The 21,844-nt window shown below is 36.0% G+C and overlaps 1 protein-coding gene across 2 annotated transcripts in view; it reads left to right on the top strand.

Annotated features, from left to right (window-relative positions):
- Positions 1–21,844, top strand: part of MDGA2 (MAM domain containing glycosylphosphatidylinositol anchor 2) — an 865,051-nt gene that overhangs the window by 577,267 nt on the left and 265,940 nt on the right. For both annotated transcript variants that reach the window (XR_006704997.1, XM_045450889.1), the window contains exon 6: positions 8,651–8,920. Coding sequence is in view for 1 of the 2 variants with exons in the window: in XM_045450889.1 (XP_045306845.1) it covers positions 8,651–8,920 (270 nt within the window). In the remaining variant the exon portion in view is untranslated. The remainder of the gene's footprint in view (positions 1–8,650; positions 8,921–21,844) is intronic.

Below are 21,844 nucleotides of genomic sequence, written 5' to 3'. Positions count from 1 at the left end.
GGCTTCAATAGTATAGCTGTGAGATCTGCACCAGATGGTCTTAGAGGTGATGTCTTTATCTCTTCTGCTGCTGCACTATCTCATTCTCATAGAAAAGTCTTAAGTCCTGACTGATTTTTTTTAAGGCCATATTGAATTATCTACATACCGTCCTCTTAGGATAAAGGCCATGCTCCCTTTATTTTGGTTTTGGGGATATAATTTAGCTTAATCACATAGTTTATTAATAGTAATGTGTATGTCGTAACTGAGCAAAAGGTTAAGCACAAAGAAGTGTAAATAAGATACTATGTAAAAGTGGTGTACTAAATTTTGATAGAGAAATTCGTTGTCGTCACCTTGTTAGTAATATAAACCAGGTTAAGTTTAGATGGATCGAGCAGTGAAAGAACTGGCAGGTCTTTATAACTACTATTTTTCAATGAATGGCTCATGAAATTATAAGTCATATGTCACATTTTTTCATTTTATTTTTTGGGGTTAAGTTTATAATAATGAGTAGTTCGGGATTAAGTGGAGTTTCTGTTCTCTAATCTTTATTTTCTATTGTTAATTTTACTGAGTATAGTTGACACACAGTGTTACATTAGTTTTGGGAGTACACCAATATGATTTGAGTGTATACATTATGCTATGTTCACCACTAATCTAGCTACCGTCTGTCATCATACATCACTATTACAATATCATTAACTATATTCCTTGTTCTGTGCGTTTTATTCCTGTGACCTAGTCATTCCATAGCTGGAATCCTGTATGTTCTACTTCCCTTCACCCATTTTGCCCACTTACACCTACTTCTCTGGCAACCATCAGTTTTCTCTCTGTATTTTGGGTCTGATTCTTCCCCGTGTTTATTTGTTTGTTTTTTGTTTTGTTTTTAGATTCCACATGACAGAAATCATATGGTATTTGTCTTTCTTAATCTGACTTAGTTAGCATAATACCCTTTAGGTGCATCCATGTTGTCTCAAATGGTATAATCTCATCATTTTTTATGATGTGTAATATCCCATTCATACCACATCTTCCTTATCAGTTTGTCTCTTGATGGGCACTTAGGTTGCTTCCATATCTTGGCTATTGTAAATAATGGGGCAATCAACATAGGAGTGCATATGTATTTTCATATTAGTGTTTTCACTTTCTTTGGGTAAGTACCCAATAGTGGAATTATTGGATTGTATGATATTTCTATTTCTAATTTTTTGAGGAACATCCATACTGTTTTCCATAATGACTGTACTAGTTTATAATCCCACTAACAGTAATATCAGAGTTCCTTTTTCCTCCACATCCTCCCCAACACTGTTATTTCTTGTCTTTTTTATTTTAGCCATCCTTACAGGTGTGATATCATATTTCATTGTGGTTTTGATTTGCATTTCCCTGAAAGTTAATTATGTTAAGCATATTGTTCTCTAATCTTTAAATTCAACATTGTTTTATTTAATGAGACATTATTGAGCACTTAATTCTTTATGACATCCTTTTCTAGGTGCTGTTGGTACAAATATGAAAAACATCATCCTTTTCACCCTGATATCCTATTCCTAAATATCTCACAGTACAAGGGTAGGAGTAAATGTTGTAATGTTGTAGTGGGGCATGAAAGGTGGTTACTAAAAGTAGCTATTGCCATACAAAGGAGGAAGTAACTCAGTTGGCTTGGGCAGAAAACTAGGAATCCAGTGAAGAATTCATATTGATAGTTGAGCATGGTAAAGTGTTGACTACCTGTTTACCAAGTGTATAAACACTGAAAGAAAATTTCAGGCAACAAGTATAGCAAATTCATGCTCTATTGATCTTGTGAAGAGGACATTGTTACAAAGTGGCACTCTTCCTAAACAACTGGTACCTTCTGTAAAGAACAGGAAAGTTCTGTGTACAACAAATTCCTTAGTCGGAAGTGCTTAGCTTGGATTACTCTCCATGAGTGATGACCCCCTGGGATTCAGCTGCAATAACAAATTAATGCTTGGTTTCTTGTAAACTTGAATGAGACCCAATTTAGCCAAGATTTTACATTTTGGCAAGAATAGTTAGGGATTGTTGACCAAGGGAGAGAGGTGTATGTGGTTTTACTGTTATTTTCCATCATGTTTCCCAAAGTATATGAAGGCATTTCAGGCCATTAAGTATTTAATCATCCCAACTATTGGCATTGCTTACTGACTGAAATAAGCTTTTGCTCACCTTAAAACACAAGTTCCGTTTCTAATTTTTCCGTTTATCTTGTCCACTTATTAGATTCAAATGTAAATGACACTTGTTCTATTTTGTAAAGCTTCATTTTATTGAATAATATCTTGTGGCAAATTTCCTTACTCATTTTGTTCATGTGGCATAAGCATCTTGGTCAGGGATCAGAAATGCACATAACTTCAGAGAACAGGCAGGTGATGTAAATATATGAAGTCACCTAAGATAATGGGAATCATGGGGAAAGGGCTGGCTCTGTTCCTGCTAGGATGTAAGCTTCTGAGTGCAGGGGATCTTTGGCTGTTTTTCTTTTCACCAGTAAATTTCAAGTGCCCATCACAGGGACTAAATATATAGTAGGTTGTCAATAAATACTCATTGAGTGAATGGATGAATGAATGTGTTGAAATTCGTTGTACTAGGGAAAATAAGCAACACATCTAAAAACATTCCTTCCTAATAACAGCAACAGCAACAATAATAATAACAAAAGAGGTTGTGCCAACCTGGTTTGGACCCTGGTATTGTTATTAACTAGGTCTCTTCTAGGAGACTTTTATGTAATTTTCTGTGCAGAAACACACTTACTCTGCCTTCTCAATCATATCCAGAAGTATTCTGTCTGTGAATATTAATGTAATAAAAATGCATGTTGGTTTCAATATCTGTACCAAAGCCTCACTCTTGAATTAGAGACTATTTATGAATACTGTTTCGAATATTGCCATATCCTGGAACATTGTTTTAAACAGAATTGCTTAATATGATATCATTTCTGGATTTCATGGGAATCAATCAATATGTCAACAATGATAATATTTGAATAGTAACCCTGGTAAATGGATAGATTATTTTCAGTCTTCAACTTCTAAAATATTCTCTCATTTTTACTACGTGAAATGTTCACTGCAACCTGTATTTCAGTGAAATGTGTGTTGAAAATGGATTTCAAAGAAAGGCATGAAAAAAATAGTGATTCTTGCATCTCAGTGAAGTAAGTAGTTCTGGGAGAAACTTTTTTCTATTCCTTGAGTCTGTAAGCAAACCTTATGCTATGCCTCTCCACATAGAAGCTGGGCTTGGTTTGCTTATCATCTGTAGATCTTTTAGTTTAGAAAATGTAGGGCCATAGAACAGAAGCAGAAAGTTAATCATATATACTTTTATCCCCCTTCCTTCAATTTACACCGTGTTCTTATTCATTTTGTTTTGTGCCTGTATCCTTATGGATAAAGGTGCCTCTACTCACCACCCATTCATTTGTTATTCTTTCTTTCTCTATTTCTTTCATATTATCTCCACATAGCCAGGTATTTATCACTGATACATGGAAGAATATCCTAGAAGATACTGTGAAAGCCCTGCCTTCTCTTCTTAGCATGTTGTGGAGGTTGCTGAAGTTTCTTTCGACAGGTTCCACATTCAGTACTCTTCTCTCTAAGGACTTTCTCTGGACTCAGCAATGTGTTCAGCCAAAGCATGAGGTTGGAAAGTTAAGAACCACAGAATAATCCTCAATTAATGAGGGATGGGAGGTAGTAGACAACACCCCACACAGCCTGCTTGCTCTTCACAAGGAGAGCTTTGAGGTCTGTTCTCCATAGTCTCTCCCAGGGTTCCAATCAGCAGGGACCCAGACTTCCCACAAAGATGACCAGCTCGTTAGTGCTCCTTTACTGGCTTTTTCCCCTTTCCTGTCCCCCTTTTCTTCTTCTTCAGTATGATTCCTTGCATCTGCACTCAAGTTAACTACATATATCAGGACCTATTTTTGGAAAGACTCAAACTAAGACAAAGACCATGCTAGTTGAGGTGTCCATCGTGGGGCTGAAGACCACTCCCCTGAGGCATGGAGCTTTTCCCATGAGATTCACTGTGTCCTCGTTTATCTAGCTGGTCACACTCAGTGACCTCAAACCAAGAAGGGATACACAGATACTCTGCTCTTGAATATCCAGATGTTTGGGATTTGGTGTGTGAACCAAGAGGCCAGTCCTCTCTCTGTCTGGAACCCACTGAAGTGTCTGTTGCTCAGCCCAAGAAAACTCTTCTTTTTGTTTGCCAGAAGAGGAACTGAAGGGAATATGGCCAGAATTCCCTTTCTCAAAGATATTTCCTAAAATATATTTTCCACACTGCAGTTATTGAAACTCTATTAAATGTTTAGGATTTTGGAAAATAGAGACAACAGACTGGTTTTTCCTCTCTTCCTCTTCGTTCCCTTCTCTTTCTCTCTCTCTCTCTTTTTGTTATCCTACTTCATCACATTCCTCCCAGGACCAATAATTTATCTATCAATCGATCAGTCAGTCAGATTCCTACCACAGAGCACATCAGTCATGCTAGAATGTTGGCATACTGATGTTGAAGAGGACAGTCCCATCTCTGTGACAACTCCTATGGTAACCCATGCTTGCCATAATTAAGTGCTGGCAAGATTACCTTTCTGAAAATCTGAATGGCACCACAGTTATTTATAAGCCCTGCATATACACAGAATTTTTATAGCTGGTGGTATCTATGTGTGAGCTATGTTAAAAGCTGACTTACTTGGAATTATTTTTATGTAATTTGAGTCAGGTGTTGGTAATAACTAAAAACATGTTTCAAATACTCTATTAAATTTCACTTAATTTGGAAAATTTCCTTTGTTTATTGTATGTATTTCATTTTTTCTACTTTTTGCTTTGGTTTCATGAACATCCCAAATAAAACTTATATTGTCCACTCAGTGTTTCTCTTGTCCCTTTTTCAATCTTCATGTTTAATTTCTTTATTACTTAACAATGAGCTGAAAATGGTAATCTGTCTCTCAGATGTTGCTGTGAAGAATGTATGGATGTCTAGATCTTGCAATATGTTTTAGGACACTGCAGTTTTGTCATAGTAAGGAGCCTGATGACCTCTGTGGCCTTCCATGTTTGTATTGATATAGTGATGTGGTAATTTGACCAACACAGGCTATAGTCATTTACTGAACACTCAGCTACTTACATGATTTAGCGTAATGAGATTTATCTTTCTCATTTCCTGTCTACCTATATAAGTGCTAAAGAGGAATCTTATAATGCACAGACTCAGGATGGTTGGTCAATTTAAGGACACTGTGAAACAAATAGCATTCACTCACAAGGTGGATGATGAAATACGTATAATAATTTTTGCTCATAAGCTTTGAAAAGTCCTGTGAAAATGTTGAATTTTGAAAAATAATAAGCTTATAATGCACAGACTCAGGATGGTTGGACAATTTAAGGACACTGTGAAACAAATAGCATTCACTCACAAGGTGGATGATGAAATACATATAATAATTTTTGCTCATAAGCTTTGAAAATTCCTGTGAAAATGTTGAATTTTGAAAAATAATATTTTCAAATTATAAATTGAAAATTATTTAAAATATTAATAAATGCTTAATCATGTTTGCTTAAAATGTGTATGTCTTCAAATGTGTTTTATATGACATGGTATAGAACCTCCAAAAGTCAAAATGATCCTAAAATATCTCAGCCATATGCATCAGAATAAAATAGAACAGTTGAATTTTATAGTGACTAAATTTTTCACACCAGTCACTCATTTATTAATTTGCTCCCTTATTGATTTGCCTTTCTAGTACTTATTAAGTACCTATTATGTGCTAAGTGTTGGACCTGGCTATGATAGTGGTAACAAAAATAGTAACAGAGGATATCACTTTTTCAGTGGATATTTTGTCCTAGACATTATTGTAAACACTTTAGACATGTTAAAGCATCTCAAAGCTATAAGCTTGTTAGCAATTGCTTTCCTCCATCTCAACAATGAGAAATTGAGTCACCAGGAAGTAAAAGAACTTGTCCAAGTTCAAACAGCTATTAAATAATAGCACAGTCAAGATTTTAACCCACATGTCTCTTACCACTCAAACACCCCACCACTTAATGGATAATGGAATCACTCAGATAATAGAACCACCACACTACATCTGGCTCAAGAGCAGTTGTGATAGCCTAGCTAATATTATACAATGTAATATGAAAGGGAAAAATATGGGGGCTATGGAAACCTATAAAAAGGGAGTAAATAGCCCAGGATATATTGCATTACTCTTTTATAAACCTCCAAATTAGCAAAGGATCCTTCCAATAAGAAAACTCCTCTAAAAATACATTTGATAATAGAAAAAATATTTTTAAGTCTTCCCATTTTAATTTTTTTTCTCTACACATGCTTTACACTTAAGCCTAGTGAATTCTAATGCCTCTGAGGTTCTTAAGCAAAACCTCATAGTTTAAAAAAAAACTGATACTTATAAAATCAAAAGTAACACACTAAAACAAAATGACCGCAATTTCACCTTTTACCATTTCAGTATTTAAAGCTAGAAAATTTTGATGTTAACATATATATGAATATTCTTAAAGTCTTGAAATCATTTGCCATTATTGTGTTCTTCTTGGGGTATTTTTAATATCAGGGATAATCAGAAAAATGAATGCCATCTTCAACAAATCTAAGTTGGACGATATTCTTTTTTCAATTCAGATTTGGGAAAGAGAGGATTTTTTAAAAAATAAGACAGTGGATATAGTTCTATATAGTGCTTTGTAGGTAAAACAGTGGTCTTGTTATATATGTATTATTTTTCTGAACTTTGGAATTTTCTTGAGCTTTTTTCTTTAATAGAAACTAATAGAAGCTCATCTTTATACAGGTCGATTTCAGGGGCAAATATTTCTTGAGTTAATGTCACCATTGTATATTTCCATAGTCCAAACATATGCTGTTAATGGCCGTTAAGCCTTGGGACTTTAAATTTTACTAAAATACGATGTAAAACAAATGAACTGTGTTAGTTAGCATGATATAAAAGTTGGAATCTCTAGAATTATACTTTAACTAAATACCCTTGTGAGATTATGCTATTTACCTCACATTCGGCTATGGGGATTTCTTTTACTTTTTCATGGCAATATATTGATAATTAGACATAATATCTATTTTTAAAATATTTAAATAGTAATATTAAATAACTCCTTGACAGAACTTTCTTTTGTACTAAACTGCAGTGCCTTTTGCATATTATTTTCACTATGTGAGTTTTCCAGTTTTAATCATAAATCTTTATAATTTCAAGTGAACACCTCACATGGGCTATTAAGACACTTTGAAAATCTTCCATATTACTTAAAACGAAGTTAGAAGGACCAACATGCAAAAAATCATGTTTAAAAATGTTATCCAGGCAATTTGTGCCCATCCCACAGAACCATAATAATAATATGGAATTGTTTTCTTGTTCATGTCTGTTTTTTGGCTTTATTTTGTTTTAACAAGGAAAGACAATATTGGACGACACAAGTTTGCCTTTTATTCTGAGAAAATCACTCTCTACTCTAAGTTGAAGTTAATAGTTAAAAAAATTATACTGTACAATTGAATATTTCATGTGTTTTTGATGTGGATTTACAATACAGTTTTAACTTTGGTATAAAATATTTCTGCATATGTAAGATCAGACACCAGCATACTGCATTCCCCCGTCTTCATTTAGGGATGGGTTGTGCAGGGCAGCACTTCATTGTAAGCAGAAAAAAAGTGCTGCATGTGAACACAGAGAGTTTTTGTGCTGTTTCTATTTTGAGTGTTTGGTGAAAAGTCTAACACAGCATTTTTTTGAATGGATATTTTCTTTATATTTTTTAACCTGAAAGTTTGCAAGGGAATTATTTTCACTGGGGAGATTATTATATAACCTAAACATTAGGGTGGCAGGAGTCACAGTTTGGCGACTATGTTTGAGCTCTCATTTGTTTGTTTTAAAGCAGTTATGTGAACTCACTGTCTTAGACCTTTTGTGAATGGAGAGGTTAGAGATGAAGTATGGGGACTGCATTAGAATTAGATGATTTGTTATTCCTTTCAAGATCAAAAACCAGGCCCACTGCTTGGTGAAAGACTGGAATGATCTATGCCTTTATCTCTTATTCAGTTGGGTTCAGGCACAAAAATATATCATAGCACCTCAGAATGATCCACAAATTAAATAATTGATGATCTTCCTTATGAAAATACAAGGACTAAACAGCTGCAATATTTGTACCTGGGAGAACAAAAACAAATAATGATTGTCAGTATTAAAAGAGAAAGGGATTTTTACTTAAAAACCTTAATCTTTCTTGTCATTCTAATTTTGGAACAATAATCCAGGAATAAATAAATTTTAATTCCTCTCTCTCTGTGTAAGATTCTTAGTGCACTTCTACAGGTTTATGCCATGTAATTAAAATATGTAACCATTATATCTGGTTTAAACTTGATTATACAGTAAGATTTTGGCAAAAGAAAAGAATATGCCATTTTAATTGTTTGAATAAATATAAAGCATACTGCTGAATTCCAGTTGTAGGAGATCTAAATAGTGCATGTTTTCTTTTGTTTGTTTGTTTATGTCTTTTAGCATCTCCGTCAATTAAACTCTTGGTGGATGACCCTATAGTTGTAAATCCTGGAGAGGCCATAACATTAGTATGTGTTACGACAGGAGGAGAGCCTGTGCCCACTCTCACCTGGGTCAGGTCCTTTGGGACTCTGCCTGAAAAGACAGTTTTGAATGGAGGAACGTTGACCATACCTGCCATCACCTCAGAAGATGCTGGTACTTACAGCTGCATCGCCAATAATAATGTGGGAAACCCTGCAAAAAAGTCCACCAACATCATTGTGAGAGGTAAGTTGGCCTAGAGAATGTTACCACATAGATTTCTGTGTTAGCGAGGCTATCACAAAGCAAATAACGTTTGGTATGAAAACATTTCCTCAAATATTGCATGTATGTGTAATATACATAGAAAATTATTTATAGTTGATGAATGATGTCTAATTCTAAATGGCAACTAAAATTTCTGAATCTTAATAACCATGCTTTCTTTATATTTGCATCGAATGGTTTTCATAACATAGTCTTAGTGATACTATGAAACTATTCCACTGAATAGTTTTTATAATATGTTTTTAGAAAAAAAATTCATTAAAACACAAATGTGGCATAGAGAGTTAATCATTATTTTAAAGATTGCATATCAGTTTAGAAGTTTAATACATGTATCAATTTAATGTTTAATAAACATTTATTGAATCCCTATTACAAGCGGAGCTCTAAATTGTAAATTGTGGGATTACATAGAGATCGACAAAACATTACCTTGCACTCAAGGATTACACTGTCAGTGAAAATAAAATATCTCACTTAATAGCCCTGTGATCCAGCATTGGGGAGGCATAAGCAAAAGCTATAGACATAAAAAAAATTGCAGTAACTGCTGGCTGAGGTTGTTAGGAAATATCTAATCACGTTTACATCAGTTTGTAGAGGCTGGGAAGTTTTAACAGATAGAGATTAGAGAAAGACATGGAAAAGTCTGACAAATTTATTTGAGGAATTGACATAAAAGGTGGGTCATGAAGTTGACATTAGCGTTGATGTTCTACTGTGGCTGCTGCCAGCTGGTGTGTTGGTACTATATGTAAAGGAGATGCTATCCCTGCAGGTTGGAGGATGTTAAGTTACTGTGCAAGGAGATTGTGTTTCTTCATGTCTCACCTGGCATGGTCCTGGGTTGGGATGGAGGATGGACACCAATGCCTCTAAATTTAAAATAGATATTCACATGCCCAAGAGGACTTGCCTCACAGGCAAATGAAAGTTTCTCATGATGGAGGATTGTAATGGAAGCAAAACATAATTGAATGTATTGATATTAACATTTGTAATTTTGTGAACGTGGGTTGCAGTGGCTTTAGGGACCGTAGCTATCTGTTCTTATCCAATTCTCAGAAAAATGGTACTTGACCAAAAATATACTCTATTCAAAATATTGCAAGATGTTAGATGTAAATGAAGCACTATGAAAAATGCACTATCTGCTACCAAATTGTAGGCTGTACAATGTTTAGTAATTGCAAGATGGACCTTTATTTTATGTATCACTACGAAGTAAAGTGTAATGTCAATTAAGCTACCACAGTGTTTTCTTATGAGATACAATGTTACTGAAAGCAGTGTTTCAGATCTGTATATACTTAGATTTTCTTTTAAGCCATGTATCGACCATTTACTATGTATAAAAAGGAAAGTAAAAGAAAAACAAGTTGATTAAATTATTCCTAAAATTTTACACTCAGAACCAACCCAACTGTTTCAATCCCAGTCTTTGTTGACTATGGTTTTCAATACATCTTTCTTTATCATTAAGGACATTTATAATCCAGAATTACAGAGAAATATGGTCTCTGATTTTCTCTCAAGTTAGATCATCACTGCTTTGCCGTGTTGATAGCAATCATAAGAGAATACTGAATGTGAGATACATTCTGATTTTAGAAGTGTTTGAAGGTGAACATAATAGGGATTTTAAAACAAATGAAATGTGATCTTTACTTCAGCTGTTTGATTTCAGAAACTTCTACTGGATGACTACCATATGCTAACAACTCAGCAGATTTGTAAGGGATGCATGGGGGTAACTACAAAAATCAGTGACTACCCTCACAGGGGTTCACAATTCTGTAAGAAAGATAAGAATACAAAGGAATAACACATGGAAATGAATAAAAATACAGGGTCCATGAATGGAAGTATCCTAACCTTCCTAACTTAGATATCAATATTGCTGGCATGGACTTCTCTAAGCCTGGTCTCACTGAGTAACCAGATTCTCCGGCCACTCCAAATTTCAAGAAAAGAAAGAAAGAAAGAGAGAAAGAGAAAAAGAGAGAAAGAGAGAAAGAAGGAAGGAAGGAAGGAAGGAAGGTAGGAAGGAAGGAAGGAAGGAAGGAAGGAAGGAAGGAAGGAAGGAAAGAAAGAAAGAAAGAAAGAAAGAAAGAAAGAAAGAAAGAAAGAAAGAAAGAAAAAGTGTACAAATCATCATGTTTATTATTCCCATTTTTATTTGTTTGCTTTTAAGCACATACTTTCCGAAATAGTCATGAAATAATGTTATCAAATATTGCTATAAAAATTTGACACTCGTTAAATTATTGCAAAACTATCCTTAAGACTCATGGATGCAATGTAGAATCTTTCATTCCACTATTTTTTCAAGGAGGGGAATTCACTAGAGAAAAATGATGCATTAAATATAGTTTGATCAGAGGATCATCTGCAAGTGCATTGAATTCCTATACAACTGGCAAAATATCTGGCATAAAATATTTGTGTTTCTCAGGCCCCCTCTGTGAGGGACTACAATCCACAGCACATAGATGCTCAGAGAGTGATCTGCTCTTCCCCATTCCATCTAGCAGTTTTAATCCATGTTCTTACAAAAGACAATTTCCAACTTTGATGGGAGTGACCTAAACATGTATATCCCCAATTCATACATTTTAAACTTTTAATTTATCTGAAGTGTATGTGTGCAGAGCCACAATGAATTGCCAGTGAAACCTCTCAGCAATGGCATTCACATAATTCATAAAGTCGATTTGACGAGATTTGTCTAAAATCATACTGAGTAGAGAAATAGCCTTTGTTAATGGGTCCTAGATTACATGTGGGGAGAAAACTGCTATAGTAATGTGAGGCATCTGATTCCTGCCACCACAGCCAAGAAATACAGTTAAAGAAAATGGTTTTCTTTTTATTATATCAAAGAAATTATTTTCGAGTCTTCTGAATTTGTAGACCTCTGCAGTGTCTCAGATTAACTGTGTTATGGATACAGTAAACACGAAGCTCTAGGTTCCCCCTCCCCCCCCACACACACATTCTTATCTGTGTTGAAATCAAGATCCATAGACCAGAATTTTGAGCAAGCACAGGGATATTTTGTGTGTAGAATTCCCATTACCATTGGAGAATATCCATGGAACAAATAAGAGCATGGGGTGAAGACAGGAATAAAACTCTAGAAACATTTCTGAATTGTCATTTGTTGTGTTTCTTTATTTTAATAGAAAACATTTTAAATAATGTAGACAGAACCTCTTGTAGATAACATGCTCAAAACTGAAGAGGAATGTCATATGCTTTAATATTTTGTTAGATATTTTTAAATATAGCTGCAATGCCTTTTCTTATTCTTTAAGAAGTTGTCATATTGGAGCCACATTTTTCCCGAGTCAGAAGAGAAGCAGGATGGCCTGGGCCCACTGCTTTCTAAGCTCCTTTTCAATATGTCATTTCCATGATTTTCATATGTCATGAATTGAACCACCGTGTTGAACAAGCATGGTTCATAACACGATCAAGACATTATTGTATTTTAGTTTCCTGTGGTCTCTTTAAATGTTATTCATTGGCTTAATCTTCCCATTTCAAGAAGAAAAGTCAGCATATCTCCTGACCCTTATCCTCATTATTAGAAATGGAGAGAGTCTTACAGTTCATTCAAACCACAAGCACACATTTAGTTCAGGGTTTCTGGATGCATTATCCAAAATACTAGTAAAATTCTAAGCCTGATTTAATGCAAAAATTTCTCTCCTGCTCAGCTTGGGTCCACATTAGGTTGGAGACTTGCAGTGGGAAAGCAGAAGGGATGTATATTGACTTCTTCATCTTTGTCTGTTTATCTACCACCCTCCTGACTACCCATTCCACCACTGACCTGATCGCCAGATTCTGACCTCCCTGGCTTGTGGTGGGGTAGAGAGGTCTTCTCTATATAAAACATTTGTCTTTCTTATGTGGCACATTAAGGGACTCTTGGGAGATTCCTCTATCTAGAAGAGATGTATATTTATGTGGATTAAGGATTGAGCTCTAGTGATGGAATCTCCCAAGAGCCCCTTACTGTGCCATATTCCCTGAGCACAACCTCTTATGCTGTGTCCTTTCCTCCTTTCTGCTGAAGGCTTCTCGCTTTCCTCTGGGCAGCCAACTAAAGAGAGCCCAAGACAAGTCTGTGCTATTTCTCTTTCTCTGTGACTCACATCCATTTAGTGGAAATGTTCACCAGTGATCTCTGGGAGAGCACACAAATTCCAGTGTATCTACCCAATTGCCCACACAAGTTTTGGCTTCCTCGGATGTATCAGGTACCTTTTCAGGGAAAGTACTTCAGAGCTCCATCTGTTCCCATGAAAAGCCTCCTCAGTAGGATTGAGATGAAATAGACAGGTCGTTTGTCTGCTACGTTGGTCCATATTGGCTCTGTCTTCAAACTGTACTCTGAATCTGGGCATATGTTACCAAGTTCACCATTACTACCCTTGTGTAAACTATCAATGTATCTCCCCTAGTTTATTAAAATAGCCTTTTCTTTCATCTTTCCACTCCAGCTTTGCTTTTAGAAGCCCCTCTTTTATCCACTGTATTAAATAAAGTAGACTAGGCTTTTAACAAATAGACCTATAAATGTATTTACTGAAAACAGAAACACTGTAGATGTTTCTCATGAAAGAGTTCAGGCATTTCCTAGTCGATAATGTTGGTGAGAGTGTTGTGTGTGTAATTGGTATGTGTGTGTATGGGATGGGGGTGGGTGGGTACAGGTAGAAATGGAGAATCTGATCCATGCAGTCATTCAGGCACCTAGGCTGATGATATCTCTGCCATCTTCAATCTGTGGCTCCTAAGGCTTCTCTGAGTAATACCTCCATCCCTCTTAGCTGGAAGTGGGAAGGAGTTTGAATGAGCACACATGGGAGATTTTTATGGAGCAGGTCTGCATTAGTTCCACTCACATTCTATTGGCTAGATCTTAGGTGCATAGTCACGCCCAGTGACATGCCATGACGTGAAGGCTGGGAAATGTCTTCTTACTGTGTGCTCAGGAATGAGAGGGCATGGGTGTTTGTCAACAGCCACCCATTCATACAAGAGACAGAGTGATTGGCATTATCTCATTCTACTATTGGAAACTCCTCCCATGACTTTCCCTAAAGTGGGATTTCACCTAAAATGGAATTCAGATTCCTCCTCATCATTTCTTGCCCCTCTTTACCCACTATACTTTATACTCATTCTTCTTTTTCCTTTCCACAACTCGGGACTTGAACATTTACTGTTCGTTTGGCCTAAAATGTTAATTTTCAAATACTATCTTCTGGGAGGTCTTTGACTACCCTCTCTGAGATAACCTACCCCTAATCCCCTTGCATGATTTGTTGTTTCTTCTTATTACATAACTACCTGGAGTTGTCTTATACATATCTTTATTTATTGTTTGTCTGTTTCATGAGACTATGGGGACAAAGAATTTATCTGTTGTCTTATCCAGTAATGTATCCCTAGAACCTAGAAAATTACCCAGCATATCATAGATGCTCAAGAAATATATGTTGAGTAAATAGATCTCTTTTATAAGTTTAATGGCTTATATTAAACATTTCTTCAGACATCTGTCTCCCTTTGATATCCTAATTATGTACTAAATGTTATTAATGTAAGTTAGGAACTTTATATACATGGTAAATCCTACTAAACATCTATGTGATATGACCAGCTCATTTAAAAGGCCACATTGTTCCGATGATTTATTGCAGTGTAATAAGCCACCCCCAAACAGTAGCTTGAAACAGTAGCTGACATTTGCTTTGCTCACAACTCTGGGGTTTGAAAAGCTCGGCTAAAAAATTTAGGGTCTCCTATGATTGCATTTTGAAAGCGGCTAGTGCTGGGATCATCTTCAAGGCTTTTCATTCAAATATCTGTTGCCTAGACTAAAAAATTTAAACAGCTGAGTTCTTTAGCTCAGTCTCTGTCCTTCACTCTCAGTAGTCTCTTTGCATGCTTTCTCCACATGGAGAGGGCTCATGGTAGCTAGTATTCTACCGGATCCCAGGACAAAAGTCTCGAGTGCTGTGTGGATTCTTTTAACCTGGGTTCCAAAGTCATGTGGTGTCATTACTGCATTCTATTCAAGGCAGTGATAAAGGCTGGCCTGTTTCCGGAGAGGATGAAAGGGAGCAGTGTCAAATAATCTGCAGACATGGTTTTAAATAGGCACCCCAATATGTGGCATACTCCACAAACCATATTCTTCACATCATACTCCCATGCTGTCTCAAAGCTCACTTATGCCTCTTATTTTTTTTTCCCAATTTCTCCTTAATTTTATCAGCCCCTATCTTGAACCCTGGCCTCTGCTAAGTGATATTGTAAACAGTTTTTTTTTTTTAATTTTAGAAATATCCCAGCCTCTTTTTGTTGGCTATGATCTCAGATTTCTAATATGGAAAGAGAAAAAATAGGTTGTCAATATTGAAATAGATTTAACCTTTATGGAGGAAGTCAATATGTATTCAGTGAGGCGTGAATTTACAGTTTCCTAACTGTACAGAAATATACTGTAACCTCCAGGAACATCATAACCTTCTGTACCGAAATGTGTTGATTTACCTAACTAGTGTATCCACATGAATGACTGAGTTCTCTCTAAAACTCTGAATTGTAATATTAAGCACATTTAGTGGAAATACATCAAATATTAGTGCTCGTAACACTTAAAAATGATCTTTAGGCTTATTACAAAAAATTTTATGTTCTAAAATTCTATGAGGAAAAAAATTGTGAGCAGCTGAGTTTATCAGTTCCATTTAGGTAATAGTAATAGTTATGTTCCAAGCTACCAGGCATACTGTATACATTAACTTTTTAATAATTCCAAAATACTCATGAGGTAAAAAATATTATTTCCATTTTAAAGAAAAGTAAAACTGAAGAGGGAACAGTTAAGTAACTTCCACCAAACAAGCCTTATTTAAGCAGCAAAGCTGAGATTCAAAATCCATACAATGTGGTTCCAGAGCCACTGTCTTAACCAAGGTACCATTGTGCCTTTCAAAATTTAGCCAAATTTAATATATATATAATATAATATATAATATATATAATATAATATATAATATATATAATATATAATATATTAAAATATAATAATTAATTATATAAATATTATTTATATAATATACATAACATAATTTTTATATATTTATATATAATATAATTAATAAATATATATGACTTATATAAATTAAATATATATATATATACATACACACATATACATATATATTCCATTCCCCAGCCCCCAAATTTAACTGACTAATATCCTTTATAGTTTCCTGTATTCTTGTCTTGCCAGAGAGTTACTAGGTATTCTTTCTGGGTTCTGAATTGAATATATGTTTGTATTTATGGAAAAAAAATTCCCAACACTATATAGAGTTCTTCCTAATTGCACTGTTTTCTTCCCAGATATATAATTGTTTTTGACTGGAGAAAACTGTTTTTGTTAGCACTTTTTTTCTGTGGTGATGGTAGGCATACTTCAAATTCTAAACAACACAGTGTTTATAGTTTATGATTTTCTAAGTAATACTGAATTGTGAAGGACTTAACATGACTCGTTTACTTCTAATGGCTCTTTTAAAAATTACTGTACAAAAATTTTGAAGAATTTCTATTCATTTTAAGAGACCAATTGAATCATAGAAGATACAAAATAATTGCACAAATAAAGCATGCAGTATAAATGAGGAACAAAACAAGTTACCTATACTTAAAAAAAGTGTGTTCATTGTTTTTTTTTTTTTTTTTTTTTTTAATATATGAAATTTATTGTCAAGTTGGTTTCCATACAACACCCCGTGCTCATCCCAAAAGGTGCCCTCCTCAATACCCATTACCCACCCTCTCCTCCCTCCCACCCCCCATCAACCCTCAGTTTGTTCTCAGTTTTTAACAGTCTCTTATGCTTTGGCTCTCTCCCACTCTAACCTCTTTTTTTTTTTTTTTTTTTCTTTTTTCCTCCCCCTCCCCCATGGGTTCCTGTTAAGTTTCTCAGGCTCCACATAAGAGTGAAACCATTTGGTATCTGTCTTTCTCTGTATGGCTTATTTCACTTAGCATCACACTCTCCAGTTCCATCCACGTTGCTACAAAAGGCCATATTTCATTTTTTCTCATTGCCACGTAGTATTCCATTGTGTATATAAACCACAATTTCTTTATCCATTCATCAGTTGATGGACATTTAGGCTCTTTCCATAATTTGGCTATTGTTGAGAGTGCTGCTATGAACATTGGGGTACAAGTGCCCCTATGCATCAGTACTCCTGTATCCCTTGGATAAATTCCTAGCAGTGCTATTGCTGGGTCATAGGGTAGGTCTATTTTTAATTTTCTGAGGAACCTCCACACTGCTTTCCAGAGCAGCTGCACCAATTTGCATTCCCACCAACAGTGCAAGAGGATTCCCATTTCTCCACATCCTCTCCAGCATCTACAGTCTCCTGATTTGTTCATTTTGGCCACTCTGACTGGAGTGAGGTGATACCTGAGTGTGGTTTTGATTTGTATTTCCCTGATAAGGAGCGACGCTGAACATCTTTTCATGTGCCTGTTGGCCATCCGGATGTCTTCTTTAGAGAAGTGTCTATTCATGTTTTCTGCCCATTTCTTCACTGGGTTATTTGTTTTTTGGGTGTGGAGTTTGGTGAGCTCTTTATAGATTTTGGATACTAACCCTTTGTCTGATATGTCATTTGCAAATATCTTTTCCCATTCCGTTGGTTGCCTTTTAGTTTTGTTGGTTGTTTCCTTTGCTGTGAAGAAGCTTTTTATCTTCATAAGGTCCCAGTAATTCACGTTTGCTTTTAATTCCCTTGCCTTTGGGGATGTGTCGAGTAAGAGATTGCTACGGCTGAGTTCAGAGAGGTCTTTTCCTGCTTTCTCCTCTAAGGTTTTGATGGTTTCCTGTCTCACATTCAGGTCCTTTATCCATTTTGAGTTTATTTTTGTGAATGGTGTGAGAAAGTGGTCTAGTTTCAACCTTCTGCATGTTGCTGTCCAGTTCTCCCAGCACCATTTGTTAAAGAGGCTGTCTTTTTTCCATTGGATGTTCTTTCCTGCTTTGTCAAAGATGAGTTGACCATACATTTGTGGGTCTAGTTCTGGGGTTTCTATTCTATTCCATTGGTCTATGTGTCTGTTTTTGCGCCAATACCATGCTGTCTTGATAATGACAGCTTTGTAGTAGAGGCTAAAGTCTGGGATTGTGATGCCTCCTGCTTTGGTCTTCTTCTTCAAAATTCCTTTGGCTATTCGGGGCCTTTTGTGGTTCCATATGAATTTTAGGATTGCTTGTTCTAGTTTCGAGAAGAATGCTGGTGCAATTTTGATTGGGATTGCATTGAATGTGTAGATAGCTTTGGGTAGTATTGACATTTTGACAATATTTATTTTTCCAATCCATGAGCAGGGAATGTCTTTCCATTTCTTTAAATCTTCTTCAATTTCCTTCATAAGTTTTCTATAGTTTTCAGCATACAGATCCTTTACATATTTGGTTAGATTTATTCCTAGGTATTTTATGCTTCTTGGTGCAATTGTGAATGGGATCAGTTTCTTTATTTGTCTTTCTGTTGCTTCATTGTTAGTGTATAAGAATGCAACTGATTTCTGTACATTGATTTTGTATCCTGCAACTTTGCTGAATTCATGTATCAATTCTAGCAGACTTTTGGTGGAGTCTATTGGATTTTCCATGTATAATATCATGTCATCTGCAAAAAGCGAAAGCTTGACTTCATCTTTGCCAATTTTGATGCCTTTGATTTCCTTTTGTTGTCTGATTGCTGATGCTAGAACTTCCAGCACTATGTTAAACAACAGCGGTGAGAGTGGGCATCCCTGTCGTGTTCCTGATCTCAGGGAAACAGCTCTCAGTTTTTCCCCGTTGAGGATGATGTTAGCTGTGGGCTTTTCATAAATGGCTTTTATGATCTTTAAGTATGTTCCTTCTATCCCGACTCTCTCAAGGGTTTTTATTAAGAAAGGTTGCTGGATTTTGTCAAAGGCCTTTTCTGCATCGATTGACAGGATCATATGGTTCTTCTCTTTTTTTTTGTTAATGTGATGTATCACGTTGATTGATTTGCGAATGTTGAACCAGCCCTGCATCCCAGGAATGAATCCCACTTGATCATGGTGGATAATTCTTTTTATATGCCGTTGAATTCGATTTGCTAGTATCTTATTGAGAATTTTTGCATCCATATTCATCAGGGATATTGGCCGGTAGTTCTCTTTTTTTACTGGGTCTTTGTCTGGTTTAGGAATCAAAGTAATACTGGCTTCATAGAATGAGTCTGGAAGTTTTCCTTCCCTTTCTATTTTTTGGAATAGCTTGAGAAGGATAGGTATTATCTCTGCTTTAAACGTCTGGTAGAACTCCCCTGGGAAGCCATCTGGTCCTGGACTCTTATTTGTTGGGAGATTTTTGATAACCGATTCAATTTCTTCGCTGGTTATGGGTCTGTTCAAGCTTTCTATTTCCTCCTGATTGAGTTTTGGAAGAGTGTGGGTGTTCAGGAATTTGTCCATTTCTTCCAGGTTGTCCAATTTGTTGGCATATAATTTTTCATAGTATTCCCTGATAATTGTTTGTATCTCTGAGGGATTGGTTGTAATAATTCCATTTTCATTCATGATTTTATCTATTTGGGTCATCTCCCTTTTCTTTTTGAGAAGCCTGGCTAGAGGTTTGTCAATTTTGTTTATTTTTTCAAAAAACCAACTCTTGGTTTCGTTGATCTGCTCTACAGTTTTTTTAGACTCTATATTGTTTATTTCTGCTCTGATCTTTATTATTTCTCTTCTTCTGCTGGGTTTAGGCTGCCTTTGCTGTTCTGCTTCCATTTCCTTTAGGTGTGCTGTTAGATTTTGTATTTGGGATTTTTCTTGTTTCTTGAGATAGGCCTGGATTGCAATGTATTTTCCTCTCAGGACTGCCTTCGCTGCGTCCCAAAGCGTTTGGATTGTTGTATTTTCATTTTCGTTTGTTTCCATATATTTTTTAATTTCTTCTCTAATTGCCTGGTTGACCCACTCATTCGTTAGTAGGGTGTTCTTTAACCTCCATGCTTTTGGAGGTTTTCCAGACTTTTTTCTGTGGTTGATTTCAAGCTTCATAGCATTGTGGTCTGAAAGTATGCATGGTATAATTTCAATTCTGGTAAACTTATGAAGGGCTGTTTTGTGACCCAATATATGATCTATCTTGGAGAATGTTCCATGTGCACTCGAGAAGAAAGTATATTCTATTGTTTTGGGATGCAGAGTTCTAAATATATCTGTCAAGTCCATCTGATCCAATGTCTCATTCAGGGCCCTTGTTTCTTTATTGATTGTGTGTCTAGATGATCTGTCCATTTCTGTAAGTGGGGTGTTAAAGTCCCCTGCAATTACCACATTCTTATCAATAAGGTTGCTTATGTTTATGAGTAGTTGTTTTATATATTTGGGGGCTCCGGTATTCGGCGCATAGACATTTATAATTGTTAGCTCTTCCTGATGGATAGACCCTGTAACTATTATATAATGTCCTTCTTCATCTCTTGTTACAGCCTTTAATTTAAAGTCTAGTTTGTCTGATATAAGTATGGCTACTCCAGCTTTCTTTTGGCTTCCAGTAGCATGATATATAGTTCTCCATCCCCTCACTCTCAATCTAAAGGTGTCCTCAGGTCTAAAATGAGTCTCTTGTAGACAGCAAATAGATGGGTCTTGTTTTTTTATCCATTCTGATACCCTATGTCTTTTGGTTGGCGCATTTAATCCATTTACATTCAGTGTTATTATAGAAAGATACGGGTTTAGAGTCATTGTGATGTCTGTATGTTTTATGCTTGTAGTGATGTCTCTGGTACTTTGTCTCACAGGGTCCCCCTTAGGATCTCTTGTAGGGCTGGTTTAGTGGTGACAAATTCCTTCAGTTTTTGTTTGTTTGGGAAGACCTTTATCTCTCCTTCTATTCTAAATGACAGACTTGCTGGATAAAGGATTCTCGGCTGCATATTTTTTCTGTCTAGCACACTGAAAATCTCGTGCCAATTCTTTCTGGCCTGCCAAGTTTCAAAAGAGAGATCAGTCACGAGTCTTATAGGTCTCCCTTTATATGTGAGGGCACGTTTACCCCTTGCTGCTTTCAGAATTTTCTCTTTATCCTTGTATTTTGCCAGTTTCACTATGATATGTCGTGCAGAAGATCGATTCAGGTTCCGTCTGAAGGGAGTTCTCTGTGCCTCTTGGATTTCAATGCCTTTTTCTTTCCCCAGTTCAGGGAAGTTTTCAGCTATTATTTCTTCAAGTACCCCTTCAGCACCTTTCCCTCTCTCTTCCTCCTCTGGGATACCAATTGTGCGTATATTATTTCTTTTTAGTGTATCACTTAGTTCTCTAATTTTCCCCTCATACTCCTGGATTTTTTTATCTCTCTTTCTCTCAGCTTCCTCTTTTTCCATAACTTTATCTTCTAGTTCACCTATTCTCTCCTCTGCCTGTTCAATCCGAGCCGTGGTGGTTTCCATTTTGTTTTGCATTTCATTTAAAGTGTTTTTCAGCTCCTCGTGACTGTTCCTTAGTCCCTTGATCTCTGTAGCAAGAGATTCTCTGCTGTCCTGTATACTGTTTTCAAGCCCGGCGATTAATTTTATGACTATTATTCTAAATTCACTTTCTGTTATATTATTTAAATCCTTTTTGATCAGCTCATTAGCTTTGTTATTTCCTGGAGATTCTTCTGAGGGGAATTCTTCCGCTTGGTCATTTTGGATAGTCCCTGGTGTGGTGAGGACCTGCAGGGCACTTCCCCTGTGCTGTGGTGTATAACTGGAGTTGGTGGGCGGGGCCGCACTCAGACCTGAT

The sequence above is a fragment of the Leopardus geoffroyi genome, chromosome B3 (assembly GCF_018350155.1).
Source record: "Leopardus geoffroyi isolate Oge1 chromosome B3, O.geoffroyi_Oge1_pat1.0, whole genome shotgun sequence".
Taxonomy (NCBI): Eukaryota; Metazoa; Chordata; class Mammalia; order Carnivora; family Felidae; genus Leopardus; species Leopardus geoffroyi.
This window is presented reverse-complemented; position numbering and strand designations above follow the sequence as displayed.